At 44.1% G+C, this 15,712-nt stretch overlaps 1 protein-coding gene across 3 annotated transcripts in view; it reads left to right on the forward strand.

Moving 5' to 3' along the window:
* Positions 1-15,712, forward strand: part of LOC138261725 (meiosis-specific coiled-coil domain-containing protein MEIOC-like) — a 196,218-nt gene that overhangs the window by 52,344 nt on the left and 128,162 nt on the right. For all 3 annotated transcript variants that reach the window (XM_069211030.1, XM_069211032.1, XM_069211031.1), the window contains exon 2: positions 1,503-1,669. In XM_069211030.1, the coding sequence (XP_069067131.1) occupies positions 1,503-1,669 (167 nt within the window). The remainder of the gene's footprint in view (positions 1-1,502; positions 1,670-15,712) is intronic.

The raw sequence follows: 15,712 nt of genomic DNA on the forward strand, positions 1-15,712 counted from the left end.
AGACATTAAATACCACTAGAGAGGAAGTGACACGAGTCTCCAACCACTAGAGCGCCAACCTCAAAAATGACTTCAGTGGTGGAATTATTAATTAATTAGAAAATTAAAGAAAGTAGTGGCATACGATTACTCTCAAAGAGCTGTTGGCATTACGTGAGAGATGAAAACTTTGTTGTGGTGTTCCAAGACTGATTAACATTCCCAAGTCAATGGCTTAAAGAAGATGGTCAAAGAAAGCCAATGGTTTAACGAGGCAGCCTCAAAACCAACTCTGGATTGTTAGCATTAGGTTAGCATACCACGCTGCTGTGAAATCCCAGGCCTAGAAAGAAATTGCATAACCTCAGCAACAGTAGTTTATACCTAGTAGCAGATCAGAATTACCAACAAAATACTAGGCAACGTTAGGCTGCCGAGTCGTTTGAAATGTTGCAAGTTAAAATCATATATCAGAGGGTAACACAAAGTACATAGGGCCACAGTGTTAACCTTCACAGACTAGTCCTTTAGATCAGAAGGATTCTGTCACAATCTGGCCCCTGTTGTAATCTCTATGTGGGCTTTTAACCACACCCATGTCAAGCCTGTCAGTTTGGTTGGTTTATGGGTTTGCCTTTTAAAATTTGCTTGTTTTCATTACTGAAAGGCATGCACATGTCATAACTTTTCCGGTGTTTAGGCCTCCTCGAGAGCACTGGTAAACTACTGAAAACATATGCGGTTCTGTGTTATCCGCATGGATTCTGTACTATTTTTCTTTTTATTTCCTACACACCATGATCTCGCTGGGCAGTAGTCGAGCGCTTAGCATGACATCGACCCTGTTACAAAGATAATCACACTTTTGTCAGTTACATGGATAATTGCTTTTTTGCCAATACGTTTGACTGCGAGTGACTTCTGTTTCCTTTTGTGTGTCTCCTTCATGCTCACAGCGGCTGTCTGCTCGCTTATGCGAAACTGTTTTACTTTTACTTTTCAGTTATGTGGCAAGAAAAGTCCGGTTAGGAGTTTACAACTAATAGCTCTAACTCGGGCAAATGCGAGACCCATTGGATTGCAAATGCTTGTCTGTACTATCAACAAGACCGATTTGCTTCAAATGTAGCAGAAGGCACCCTTGTTTGACACCAGATTGTTTCATAAATTGCTGATTTTGTTCCCCCACCAGAGCATTGCCAAATTCCTCCATATTGTGCAGGTAGACATTTATTTGATATTTTTGTAAGTAGTGATCATTTTGGATGATATTACTGCAGAGAAACAACTGCTAATGCGAAAATCTCCAATGCTTTGGTTGACCTAAATATAATGAAACAAAGTATGCAAACAACTTTGACACATTGATAATTTTGTATTTTGTCCCCTCTAGAAGACCCTTTGTCTTTTGACAAATACGATATATCAGTACATAGTGCAGGCGTAATGTACGTTTTCGTCTTTGGATAATTTGAGATTGTATATTTTAAAATGACATAAATGCTGATTTCTTTTTGCTTCAGGTAAACCATAAAGATCAAACGATGGACGCACCGTTGTTTTCCCCTTTGCTAGGTGGCATTTCAAGTTCTTCACCATCCCTTGAAACATCACGCTTGTATAGTAACTGGTCGTCTTGTGCTGATGATGTTGCCTTACCAGCTGCAGTACAGGAATGCGCAAAGAAAAGGTACATTTGGTTACATTACGAGTATTTATATCGTACAATTGTACAATTAGCAGGATATTGTAGCACTTCTTCTGCAAGGTGTCTCATTTCTCTTTGCCTGTAGTTGTGCTATCGTGGACTGAATGCTTTTGTTAGTGAAGTGATGAAATTGTTGGCAGTGTAGTTTGATGATACAAGCATTATATAAATTGATGTGTATGAGTCCTTAGACTTTGATAATTAATGTTTAAAATAAAGTTGAGCAGTTGCCCAATTCCGTGCCAGAAGCCATAGTGCTATTAAAAGGCGTAGTTTCTGAATGAATTGCATCTAGAGCTGAATTTTACATGTGGATATGTTAAGCTTTGGCTTGACTTTTCTGAAGGAGCTCTTTCAAATTAAAGTAAAAATTGGGACAAGTTCTTGTGTGAGAAACTTTCAAGCTACTTTATGGCTACAGTACGTCTTTCACATTTGACGCTGATGCATTATGACAAAGAATTTAATTTGGTTTTGTGAAAGATGTGCTATTAGATTGTCACTGTTTAGTCAACTGTTTGGTTTGGTGCTTAGTTGTATGTATTTAGAGCTAGATGTTTTAGGATCTGGTCAGCAGAGAAGGACATGTATGTATTCAAAAGACTTGAGCAGTGTTCTATTAGAAGGTAAATACTGTTGGGAGCTCCAAAATGGCAGCAGACCTTGTGGCATATCTGAGCTCTATTCAGTGTTTTTTGATGTGTTGGGTGTTTTATTGACCTCTAAAAGCAAAATGAAGAGTTTTTTCTATATTAGGTTCATCAAAGAAAACCTACAGCTTTAGAGTCTGAAAATGTTCATTGACAAAAAAAATATTACTCTTCTTTGGCTCACATAGTTAGTTGTTCCTGTGGTTCCCCTGTAATGATTGATGGTGCTTCAACATCAGAGTTGGATACTTCCTTTATGAAGACGCTGGTTATAGTGGCACTAATATGGATGAAATGCGTTTAAAGTTTTTTCACTGTTGCTTCTCCTTGTGGAATCCTTTTTTTCACAATTCTTGACACTTTAGTATTCACTTCTCATGGTGCGTCCTGTTCTACATAACTTAGGTTCTACAGTACCATAATCCAATTTCCCGTCACCTTAGTCCTCGTCGCCATCCCGAATTGTCAGCTTGTATGATCAGGAAGTACTCTTGCCTCAAGTAGTACTTGAGATTGAGGCAACACAGCCTTGACAAGGAATATGTGAGTCAGAGTGAAGAAAATGATCCACACAACTTCAAGAATTTTCGTACCCCATTTTCCAGAAAAAACTTTCAACCATGACCAGAGGACCAACTGTTCAAAACTCATTGTAATATTAATGGTATGTAACCCATTAAAACTTTAGCAAACTTTATCAATCTGTTGGTGAATAACCAAGATGTTCGGAATATAGGTGACAACTCCAACAATAAAATAAATGCCTTCTTTACCCGCCAGGATAAAATCACAGTTCACTTAACCACTAATTGAGTTGTAATGAATGTTAGGGCAGTTGTAGTTGATTTTTCTACCTCCTTTAATAACTTGACAACTGGAAGTATCTCAGATGGAATGTCCCATTCTGGAGTTTGCCATGAATGTGGCAAAAAATCAAGTAGACTACAAGATATGGTAGCATTCAAGCAGGGGAAAATCTAATTCCCAACGCAACATATGATTGCTGCAGGTTCATTAAGTTTGTTCGATCTGCAGTGTTGCTCTGAGTAAACAGCACACTAGAATGAAGTTTTTAACTTGGGTAAAGACTGGAAAAACGATCGGACGATTGCACTCATAAGTCCAGGGTCACTGGAATGATGCAATTCTGTGGCTGCAGCTTTTATTCGCTTAAAAATGAATTAGCCGCATTTGCCACATAATCCATCATCTGCTGCATGATCTGCAGATTTTAAGCAAAAAAATTGTTTCTAGTTCAACTGATCAAAAGTTACTTAAAATGTGTTCATGCATGCTGCATGACCCTTATCGAAAGCTGACAGGCCATCTTTCAGTTGCTTATTGCTGTATTTGGGTACTAAATTGGTACTTATAAGGTGAAAACTTTTTCTAGGTAGTGTTTCTAGGTGTAAAAAATGACAAAATAATGAAATAATACTATCACAAATTGTGCTGCATTACGCTGCTTAATTTGCTTTTTCTTGCCTCCTAATTTCTACAACCCTGCCATGTCATTTGATCCTCCTCTGCCACATAATTCCAGTGGCCCTGATTAGGTGACATAAAAATGCGTTTGTTGCCAACTTCTCCAACCAATCCTTGATCAGTAGATGCAAAAAGAACAGCTAGGTGCAAAATCTGTTGATCGGACGAGGACAAGTCAGCAAGAGTAACAGGGAAGGCTTAGTGGACGTATTCAGGAACGCAGTGTTGTGTGTATGTATATCACATTGTTCCCTATTGTTTCTTCTAGTAAAAAGGAAACTGGGTTCACTGACCTTCTCTTGTTTGAGTCAGTATGCACATGGGAGCATATCCAACATGAAGAATGGTTTAGATCCTGCTTCTACTAAACTGAAACATGCAGGAAGGTATTGCCTGAACAGATAGTATTATGTCTGTGGGCAGTGGACTTTGTGCAGTTTACTCACAGCTGCCTCCTCCTGGCACAGCCATGCAACAATTTCTCTAACAAGATTGCAAAGAAGTGGGCCGGCAACGCGCAATGAAGGCTCGGATTGCAAGGAGGCTTCCCACCACTGGGATTGCATGCCATAATAACCAAGGAGAACTGTTTTTGACAATGTCCTCATAGTGTAATTGCTGATGCTTTTCGATTACAAGGTTTGACACCTTTCATTTCTCTGCTTCAATTGCAGTGTGATGTGTTTATCCAGGCTGGTGGTACGTGACCCCTTTCAGCAGTTGTAGTGATGAGCTGGACTTTACACTGACCTTGCTACCTTGTTTGATTACCAACTTCCGTTGGTGAATTTAAAGGTGGACCCTGTATCTGGACTATAGATTGTGTCAGTTGCCATGCGGGCTGATGGGCAGTGCTTCTTGGATTTGGGAATGAAAGCTCTTGAGCCAGTGAATCAGTTTTCAGTATTCTAGAGTCGCATCATCCAATAAATGTAAAGCTGAAATCTGGAGAGGTGGGAGATAGCAGAAAGTACCATTGATCTGCCGTTTAAACTTTCATATGGAATAATATAGATGGATACTTCAAACTGTAGATTCCTCACCTTGTGAATCTCTCCCAGCTCCAGACTGAATCATGACACTCTTGTAGCCCTTACATGCTGACAGGTGGCGCCATCGATATCTGTTGCGACTCCACCCCCACCTCTGGACATGCCAGCACACAGCCACATGAAGGTGGCACCTTTGTGCCTTGGCATTAGACAATGGGTTTTAAATTACGCCTGATGTGTAAGCAGACGTCGGTTACGTCTGCTTATAGTTCCTTAGGACCAAACATGACTCCCAGGTCACACAACTTGATGCACAGGAAGCCCATCAGGGAAAGGGAGGCCAAGCCTCACGTTGTGGAATACTTGGAGAGGTTGGACAAGTTTGCCTCATCAGGTAGGTCTAAGACAAGGCTGAAAGACCAGTCAAGGAAGTACCTCAAGAAACGCACCTGAAGCTTTTTGACAATCATGTACTGCTGCTCCAAGGGGAGGTTGCCCAGCCTGTGGTCTCAACGTCCATCGCTGGAAAATGTTGTTTTGTATACCTCTTGAATAAAGTAAACCCAAATTCCTTCCCCACCTAGTCTGTGGGCAGAGTGAAAAATAAACTACACTTCGGGCAAACATGTATTTTCTTCTGCTGAATGCTGTTTGTCTCTTGGATTGTTTGCATGCACACACTTTGGGATATGGCACTCAAGGTGTTGTAGGCTTTGCCGAAGGATATGCACAGTGCCTTTGCTCAGATTGTACCTGATGGCCTTGATGCCTTAAAGTATGATCTACATTCTGGATTGGATACTAAGGATTCTTTTGCCCATGGTGCGGTACCTGCGTCCTTATTAGATAAAATTCCTGAATGTGTTCAACTGGATTTCAAGGGATGCCCAAGCTTGCTTAATGGACCTGATCTCTGATGGGTCCAGGCTCTGTGGCATGGCGTTAGAAGTAGCCTTAATGAAACTGAAGGAGCACCTCGGTTACTGGGATACTATCCTCTGCTTGGCAGGGCCATCAGCAAAATAGGAAGTTCAGACAATACTCTAGGAGGTGTTTCACATATCCCCAGCAAAATCCATCTCAGCCTATACAGCCATCCATGGAGACTTTTCTTGTCGGCAGTGGTACAAGAGGTTCCAAAAGACGAGGCGAAATTCAGCAACAGTACTCCTTGCCACACTCTTTGCCAGGCATATATGTTAATATGCTTTAGTTCCCCCTCCAATCTAATGTTTAGACCAGTAGGCAGCAGAATCAAAAAATGCCTTCCTTTCTGGCATTTCATCAATTTTGGCCAGTGAGGACTTCAATTTTCTAAAAATGGGTTACATCTTTTTATTTCTGGATTTACTTACCCATCTACACTGTCTAGCACCCTCTTTCACCACCCTTTACCCTCAGGAGAATCATTCCACAATTCAAAGGACATGATGATGTGTATGTTCGAATTGGTACTGAAAGCGGAGAAAGGACTGGGGTGGTAGTCCTGATACTTTGTAGTCTCCAAGAAGAACAAGGTAGTAAGACAGGCTACTAGAGCTTAGATACTTGAACTCCTTCCCCAAGAAGAAGCTCAGATCTAATGCCTGTAGAACCTAAGCAAGTATCATTTGAAGATTGGATGGTGTCCCTGGACCCACAGAACGTTTCCATTCATGTGCTGGTCCTGCAGTGCTACAGGAAGTCCACCTGCTTTGCGGTTGTATCAGAACCCCTCCAGTTTACTGAACTGCCCTTTGGACTTAAATAGGCCCATCTGGTCTTTACAAAAGTCATATCAGTGGTTGCGGCATATCTTTTCATGATTGACGATCGACATATTGACGTTCCTCAATAGCTGGTTGCTAAAAGTGTGCTTGCCACAGCTAGTTTTGGACCACCCACAGTCATCTGTGTCACGGCTCTCCATCTGTGGTCCTCCATTAAAGGACGTAAGTCCCATCTCCAGCCAGTGCGGACTATTTCCGTTATCTGGGCTTTTCTGGACAGTTGTCCTGACTGCCTTCTGGCCCCTGCAACTAGTTGGTGACTTTCAGGCTACTATCCTGATGTTTTTGTCAAGAGCTTCTGTTCTGAACTTGATGTTGTGTAACCTACTAGACACCTTTTGGCATATGAAAGACCTTCACTGGTATCCGTGGGTTCCATTGGCCCAACACTTGGGATGATTTTTGAACAGAATCTCCATATCAAACAAGACCACTCCGGAACATTGATGGTGGAAAACCATTGTCAATCTGATGTTTGATAAACTATTTTCTTGCTCCCTCCAAAGTTCATAGTATTGATGTATGCTTCATCTCTGGGCTGTGGAGGTCACCTAGACAAGGTTGAGATTTGAGGTCTCTGATGGAGCAGCTCTACCACACAAGTCCTCTGAAACTGCAAGCCATCCACGTGGTTCAAAAGTTTTGACCACCTTCCATCAGGAGCAGATCAGTCCAAGTGTTGGTGGATAGTATGACAACCCTGGGGTACTGCAACAAGTGGGAAGGAGTGGGAACTCGTGCCCTGATGGTCAGTCACCTTGCAGGATGCCTCAACATCCGGGGTAACAACCTTGCAGGTAGGGCCTGCCTCCAAAGGTATCAAAGGGTACCTTCACCCAGTGGGGTGTTACCTTCGTTGAACTATTCTCTGCATCTGAAAATATTTACTATTCTAGGGTTTGTATTTGATGCATGACTCCGTATGTAGGATTCTGGCCTCGTGCACACGTGCCCACCTCTGCCGCTGATCCTGCAGATCCTGATGAGTCGGGTTGGAATGAGCACTGTTGATTCTGGTGGCCCTTGATTGCCCCTGAAAGGTCTGGTACTAAAAAGTACTGAAGCTGAGCATCTGCTCCCAATTCAGCTTCTTTTTCTGGAACGACTGCTGTCCCAGTAGAAAGGCAGTGTGTCCACCGTTTACACTTTCACATGTGGAGGTTCAGTGGAAGCAACTAAAGTGCTTTTAATCTGCCGTCTGAAGTGATTGACGTCATTGTGACTGCTCGCTGCCCCTCCACCAACTCAGTTTTGTTCAGCTCATTGATCAAAGTGTGATGCTTGGTGTGAAGAGAAGCAGGTTGACCTTCTACAGGCTAGATTATATGATATACCCGTGTTCATCACAAAAGGCGGGAGGAATCACACAGCCTGGCATACAAGTGCATAAATCGCCCAGATGCATTGTAGTAAATGCAGCGCATGGTCACTCTCACTTTAGGTGACAGTCTTTTTTAATATTCACGATTGGTGCAGCCAAGACTGGGTATTTTCTAGACGTGTCAGTATATTTATCCTTTTTCAGTTGAGAGCAATGCTTTAAATATGAGGGTGCTGGCAAGGGTGCTCAGTGTTTTCAGGATTCAGTGCTACTCACAGAGCAGGGGTGCATCCAGCCAAGTGAACTCATTCCCCAAATAACTCAAAGGAGCCAGTCCCAAAACGGGGGGGTGCACACTACCTGACATACAAGCACAGAATTTGCCTAGCTTTAGCCAAGCTGTTGGCTTTGCCAGCGCTTGTTGCCACAGGCATGTGAATGCATGGTTACACAGTGCTGGCAATTTTAGAATTAGTTTCCTATCAAACTAATCCTGTTTCAACATGATTTCCATGCATTCTGTCAAATATTCATGTTCCCACAAGGCAGCTGCTAAGTCATCGTTAAAAAAAATATATTATGTATTAAACAAAGGGAGCGGGATGGAACATTTGGCAGGGAATGGGGTAGTAAGGCTGAAAACAGTGTGCAGGAAAATAGAATGCAAGCTGTCTGGCTGTTGTGGGGAAAAAAACATGGACAGCGGGGTTGGGGGTAGGCATGGGGAAGGGTGGGAGAAAGGAGGTTAAAAAAAAAACTTAAGAGGCTAAGAAACACAAACACTCCCACGGAGTGCTTAGAATAAAAGAAACAAGCATTGACAAAGCGAATATGTCACATGCAAGCTATTGGCTTTGTCAGTGTGTGTTTTAGCCATGTTTCACAGTAACTCAGTTGCTGTGCAGCATGGCCGTAAGTTAAATACATTAAAATAAAAATGAAATAAAGTGCTATGAAGCAGCCAGCGCTGGCTGTGTCGTATCGTTTTTTTTTTTTAATTGTTGGAGGGAGGGTAGGCATCTCAGAGAGTAGAAGAGTATGTAACAAATAGGTTATAGATGCCTCCTCCAGGCAATTTGAAATAAAAAAACTAAAAGAAAGAATTAGCTCTGAAAGTGTGAGCTTTGGAAGCACACAGGAACTTAGTCCTGCTCCAGGGGATGGACAAACATACCAAGTAAAGTGAAGCCAGAATGCCCTGACCAAAGAGAAGCAAGAAAATCTGTGACAATAAAGCCAACCAATTGTAAGCAATGGGAGGGCTCTAATCCCATTGTATGCTAACAAAATGTCTTGCAAGCAACAGCGCCTGCCTCATCTCATGCAAAACCTAAAAAGAGATCCCTCAAGTATGCAGTGGAAGGATACAGACTCATCCAGTCAGAGTACTGTGAGACAAGAATGCCCACACAAATAAAGGGGAAAAACAACATATCAAGAGGAAGCAACTGAGATAAAAGCTATCCCATCCTATTGTGAACAGGTGGCTGACCCAAAGGCTTCTTTATGTGTAATGGAAATACTAAGATATCTGTAGCTGAGTCCTGAAAAGGCACCGGCCATCCTTACCTGGCCTATGACAAAAATAGCATGACCCTTGATGTTGTCATGCAGCACTTAATTTATTGACTATTACTTGTGGTGGACTACTACCCACTCCAGCTAATGCTCTGCTTCCTCAGTTTCATAGCAATCGTTGCAAACATAACTCCATAATCTGTGGCGTTGAATGAAATTATTCTGATTCAAAATGACCTTTTTAGAAAGGAATAACTACCCAGAAGCTTAACGAGCATTGGCCATCCCAAAAGGTACCCCCTATACAAGAGCTATTGGATTTGGCAATGTGTTTTGCCATATTGCACATCAGTGTTACTGCTATTTAGCATGGCTAAGATTTGGTGGAGTGGGGGAGTCAAGTGTTGCGGAGTGGGGAAGTAGTTTAATGGTTCAGTGGCAGTGTGTCGTGGTGTGGGGTGGGATAGGGTAGAGTGGCTTGGAGTGGATTGAGGTAGTGGAGTGGATTGAAATGACGTGAGGTGGTGTTTTGCTTTACTGCAGACCGAGCCAAAATACACACACACACTGAAAAGAGTAAAAAATGAATCTCTGGAATGCACCTCTTAGTCTAAAGAAGACATTTATTAAATAACTCTGCAAGGCTCAAAGGAAGGTCAGTACAACTGAAAGTGCACCTTTAAAATGTGTGCAACAATTAAGTGAGAACATGTGCAAAGAATCTTCAATCTATAAACAGCAAATATATACATGCAAAGATACAGATACCCATATATATATATATATATATATATATATATATTTATTCATACACTGTGCAAAGCAAATAATTAGTAAAACTTCATCACCATGGGGCCCAGCTGCTTCTTCATCTTTCTCTCAGCAGCTTCATGCCGTAGACTCCGAGATTGGCTGTGGAAGAGAAAGGGAGATCTACCCTTGTGGGGTTTCAGGCATTCAACATCACAGTCCTGACCAAAACCTCTGAGTATCCCACTGTCAATACTGGGTCTCTTATATACCTTACACAAGCCAGAGGGGAGAGCTTTAGAAAAACCTCCCCTTGCTCCCTGTTATTCAAAGCTACTCGAGGTCAGCTTTGAAAGAAACACGTTGGAACTGGCCAGGTTCCCAAGGTGTCCCTTCCAAAACTAAACCGTTCCCTGCCGTACCATAAACATCACCCTAGTACAACCTTACCTTGCTGACTGACTGCCTTCTCCTCATTATGTCTTAGCCCTTGTTGAGAAAGAACACGCAGACATGCAGAATAAAAACATGAACGAGAAAACACGTTGCATAACATGTTTTGTATGGAAAAATACTGGCACCTTTAAGGTGGTGGTGAAGCTAAGGCTAAGCTGAATACAAAATAGAGTCTTTATCTTGTGACCGCTAATGTGACGGTGGACAGGTAAGCCAAGTGCAAAGTAGTGCGACATGGAGTCAGTGGTCAAAACACATATCACTACATGTGGATTGTAGTTGGTTGATTAGACCGAATTGGGGTGGGTGGATTGGACTGAAGTGATAGTAATAGGGTGGGGTGGATTGGATTGGGGTGATTTTGAGTGGGGTGAATTGGAGTGCATTAGACTGGGGTGGGTTGGATTGGGATGTAGTGGATGGATTACAGTGTGGTGGGATGAATTGGATGGTTTGGATTGTAGTGGGGTGGATTGAACTTGGGGTCTGGTGGATTGGATTGGGGTAAAGTGCGGTGGACTGGAGTAGAGTGAAGTGGGTGGACTGGAGTGGCTTTGATTGGATTGAATTTGGGGAGTGTGGTGGATTGGATTGTAATGGGGTGGATTGGATGGGGGGGTTGGATTGGATTGCATGGAGTGAACGGGAAGTGAGTAGAGTAGAGTGCCGTGGATTGGATTAGTATGGATTGAGTTGGATTGGGTTGGATGAAGTGGGGTGGATTGGGTTGGATGGAGTAGGGTGGATTGGGTTGGATGGATTGAATTGAATGGAATGGATTGGAAGTGGGGTGGATTGGTTGGGGTGGGTTGCATGGATTGGATTGGTTTGGATTGGTGTGGGTTGGGATGGATTGGATTGTATGGGATGGATTGGATTAAGATGGTTTGTAGTGGAGTGGATTGGACAGGGGTGGGGTGGATTAAGATGGGCTGTATTGGTCTGGAGTGGGGTGGATTAAGGTGAATTGAATTGGAGTGAGGTGGAGTGGATTGGAATCAGGTGGCCTGAACGGGGGTGGTGCGGATTGGATTGGAGTAGAATGGGGGTGAGGTGGGTTGGAGTGTGGTGGATTGGAGTGGGTGGACTAGATGGGGTAAATTGGAGTAGGATGGGATGGATTGTATAGGGGTATGGTAGGGTGAATTGTGGTGGAGTGGAATGCATTGAGGTGGGGTTGATTAGAGTGGGGTAAACTGTCTTGAGTGAGGTGAATTGGACTGGAGAAAGTTAGGCAGGAATTGGGAACGAGGTGGATTGGAGTTGGGTAGATTGGAGTGGGGTGGATTAGAGTGGTGTGGAATGCAGTGGCATTGGATTCGTGTGGGTGGATTGTATTGGACTAGGGTGGATTAATGTTGTGTCTGGTGTATTGGTTTGTAGTGGTGTGGATATAGGTGAACTGGACTGGGGAGGATTAAGGTGGATTGAATTGGAGTGGGGATGGACTGGTGTGAGGTGGGTGGATTGGGATGGGTTGGATTGGGTTAGATTGGGTTGGGTTGTATTGGAATGGAGTGGGTTGGATTGGGGTGGATTGGATTGCAGACAGGTAGACTGGATTGAGCTGAATTGGATTGGTCTGCATTGTGGTGGATTGGAGTGGGGTGAATTGGGATGGAGTAGGTTGAATTGTGTTAGAGTGGTGTGGATTGAATTGGGGTGAGGTGAACTGGATTGGAGCGGGGAAGTCTAGAGTGGGTCGGACTGGGGTGGGGCCGATTGTTTTGGACTGGGGTGGGGCCGATGGTTTTGGACTGGGTTGGGGCCGATGGTTTTGGGGCCGATGGTTTTGGACTGGGTTGGGGCCGATGGTTTTGGACTGGGGTGGGGCCGATGGTTTTGGACTGGGGTGGGGCCGATGGTTTTGGACTGGGGTGGGGCCGATGGTTTTGGACTGGGGTGGGGCCGATGGTTTTGGACTGGGGTGGGGCCGATGGTTTTGGACTGGCTTGGGGCCGATGGTTTTGGACTGGCTTGGGGCCGATGGTTTTGGACTGGCTTGGGGCCGATGGTTTTGGACTGGCTTGGGGCCGATGGTTTTGGACTGGGGCAGGGCAGACTTGTGGTTTGGATTTTTGTGGTTTGGATTGGGGCGGGCAGACGGTTGTGGTTTGGATTGGGGCGGGGCAGACGGTTGTGGTTTGGATTGGGGCGGGGCAGACGGTTGTGGTTTGGATTGGGGCGGGGCAGACGGTTGTGGTTTGGATTGGGGCGGGGCAGACGGTTGTGGTTTGAATTGGGGCGGGGCAGACGGTTGTGGTTTGGACTGGGGCGGGGCAGACGGTTGTGGTTTGGACTGGGGCGGGGCAGACGGTTGTGGTTTGGACTGGGGCGGGGCAGACGGTTGTGGTTTGGATTGGGGCGGGCAGATTGCGAAGATTCAGGAGAGTGTTTTTAGTTGGACTGATTGGATTTGAGTGCAGTGGAATGGGGTGTACTGCACAATTATGTGTTAAAGCATAATTTCGAAAATTCCACATAAGAAAAAAACAGTGTTGCTTTGCAGTATTTAGTACAAGATAATAGTCAACTTTTGAGAACAGCGCTCATGAGCAAAAACAAAAGTGTAAAGTGAGAAAAGAAGACTTGGTTTGGTAAACTAAAACCAAAAGCTAACTGTAAAAAATGTCATTTTGCAATTTTGTTTGTCCTGGTGAGCACCTTTTTGTCAGCCACGCACCTTCTGTTTGCAGGGCAGAAGAAGTTAAAAAGAACAAAATAGTACCTCAATCACTTCAGGAGCCGGGGACGGGCACTGATTACATTGCATCAATCAGTGCTTGGTCCCTGCGCCACTGACAGAAAGAGAAATTATGAAATGCCAGCCATGACCAACTGTGAGGCTGTAAAGGATATGCAACAGGCGGGCTCCAAGCCCTTTTCTAATTGCAGCAATATCTTGCAAGCAATACGCATGCACTAGAGCATGCTATCACAGACTCAACCCTAAAAGTGTGGTCAGCTGTAAAGAAAAAGCTAAGAAGTCTGTGAGTTAAAAGGCTAAGGAAGCGTAAAGAGCTGAATTAGCAGTATGAAGCAACAGCATCTCCTAAAATCATATGGTGTACTCTTGGATAAGTACCTTGAGTTTTACCTTGGGAAGTTGCCCCTAACCTATTTAGCTTCTCTCGGTGTGGCTTGGACTTCCAAGATCAGGGATCACTGACGCGCTTCACATTTTGTTGGATTCCCCTCCAGTTCCCCTCACAAGTTTCCCAGAATGTAGAAAAGTACTTGCATCCTAAGCCGTGCCCACTCCATGCAACCTGACCCGAACTGCAGTGTCTTTTCGGTGTTTTCTACTGGCATCTCTGCCTTCTCGTTCCCCGGCTGATAACCAAACTGATATGCATGGACCACTACCAGTGGATGTGGCATGGCTGTTGGAAGAAGCAAAGTCGTGCAACACAGTGGCCACTAGAATTGAGGGTGTTGATATCAGTGCTGATGTTCCTCCAGTCATGGCTCTGCTACAACTGAGTCTGTAGACCTTGCTGACTGAGATTGTTGTGCCACAGGTTTATGCAGAGGGCCTTTTCCTCAAGGGCCACACCATTGCAGATGGCAGGTATACTTTTTTGTCAAGTAAGAATTTCACTTTGCACTCACAGTGGCCATTGGCTGTCATAAGACGTGGCCAAGCTGACTGCCATGCTCAACTCTAGCACAGTGTGCCAGCACTATGCACAATGCTCACCACTGTGTGTGTTTGTGTGTTCATATTCATAGAAGATAACAGTTTCATTCTTGGCACTTCCCCAATATCTGCACTCAAACTCCTGGAATAATAACCCCTCACTCATGCCTGCACGTATATAGTCTGTGCCCTTCCTGACATTTGCACCCCCATGTTGACACTTTAACCATTACTCTGAATTGCACCTACTTGGGACTCTAAAATTGGTGAGTGTCACATTGATTCATTGTCTCAGTTGAGGCTGCTGTTGCTGGGCTCAGCTGATGGCCCCAGACTCCTCCTCGGCTTATAAATAGAACAAAGGCAGAGATAATGTGTTTATGTATGTAGGAGCTGCGTTCTTTACTGCATAAACAGAGGCAGCATCTCATTGAGAGGCAAAGACAAAGTAGTGTGTGTGATGTGCAGACAACAACTCCAAAATACTCCAAAAGAAGAGATGATGTGTAAGGTTCCTTGGGAGAAAATGCACAAGAAACAGCAGTGTGTGACACCCAGACACACGTATAGGCATGTTAGAGTAGGCCAAGGCTCAGAACTAACAAGAGAAGTCAAATGCCCAAGACTGATGGGAGAGCAGACATATGTCTAAAACTGTTGGGAGAGTGGACAAATGCCCAAGATTGGCCAGAGAGTAGGCGAATACCCAAGACCTGCGGGAGAGGAGACCAGAACCTGGTGGGATAGGAGACCAGGATATATCTCCAGGTTGGATATATCTCATTTCGGTTTCCAGAAACATCATGGAACTGAAACTGCACTGGCGTTGACTACGGACTGTATTAGGCATCTAGTGGATGACGGGCAAGGCATGACTCTAATCCTTTTGGGTCTGTCTGCAGCTTTCAACACCATCTCCCCCTCTCTGCTGATTGAACGCTTACAGGAAATGGGAATACAGATAGGGCCTTGTCATTGTTGTCCCCTTACCTTAAGGATCTATCCCAGAGTGTGATGCTGAACCAATACCACTCTGATGTATTTTCCTTGCCATGTGGAATACCGCAGGGCTAATCTTTGAGCCCTACGCTGTTTAATCTGTTTCTCTGCTTGCCAGCATTACCTGTTCCTATGGGCTACATGCAATATAATATGCTGGCGACACCCAGATCTTTGTGTGGATTCCTAAGAACACGGCAGCTACTGCAGTTAATTTCTCACATGGTTTGTCTGCTGTAGCAGGATGGATAGAAAGGAATTTCCTGATACTTATTGGGGAGAAAACCGAGGTGGTGTTCTTCTGAACTCAAGCCTCGATTTGGAATAACAGCTGGTGGCTGGATAGAATGCCAAAAATCTCAGAGTGATTCTGGATAGTAAACTGTCTCAACATGCAGGCAAATCAATCAGTTGCAACTTGCTCTTGGCTTATAAGAAGGCTAAA

The sequence above is a fragment of the Pleurodeles waltl genome, chromosome 10 (genome assembly GCF_031143425.1).
Source record: "Pleurodeles waltl isolate 20211129_DDA chromosome 10, aPleWal1.hap1.20221129, whole genome shotgun sequence".
Classification (NCBI taxonomy): domain Eukaryota; kingdom Metazoa; phylum Chordata; class Amphibia; order Caudata; family Salamandridae; genus Pleurodeles; species Pleurodeles waltl.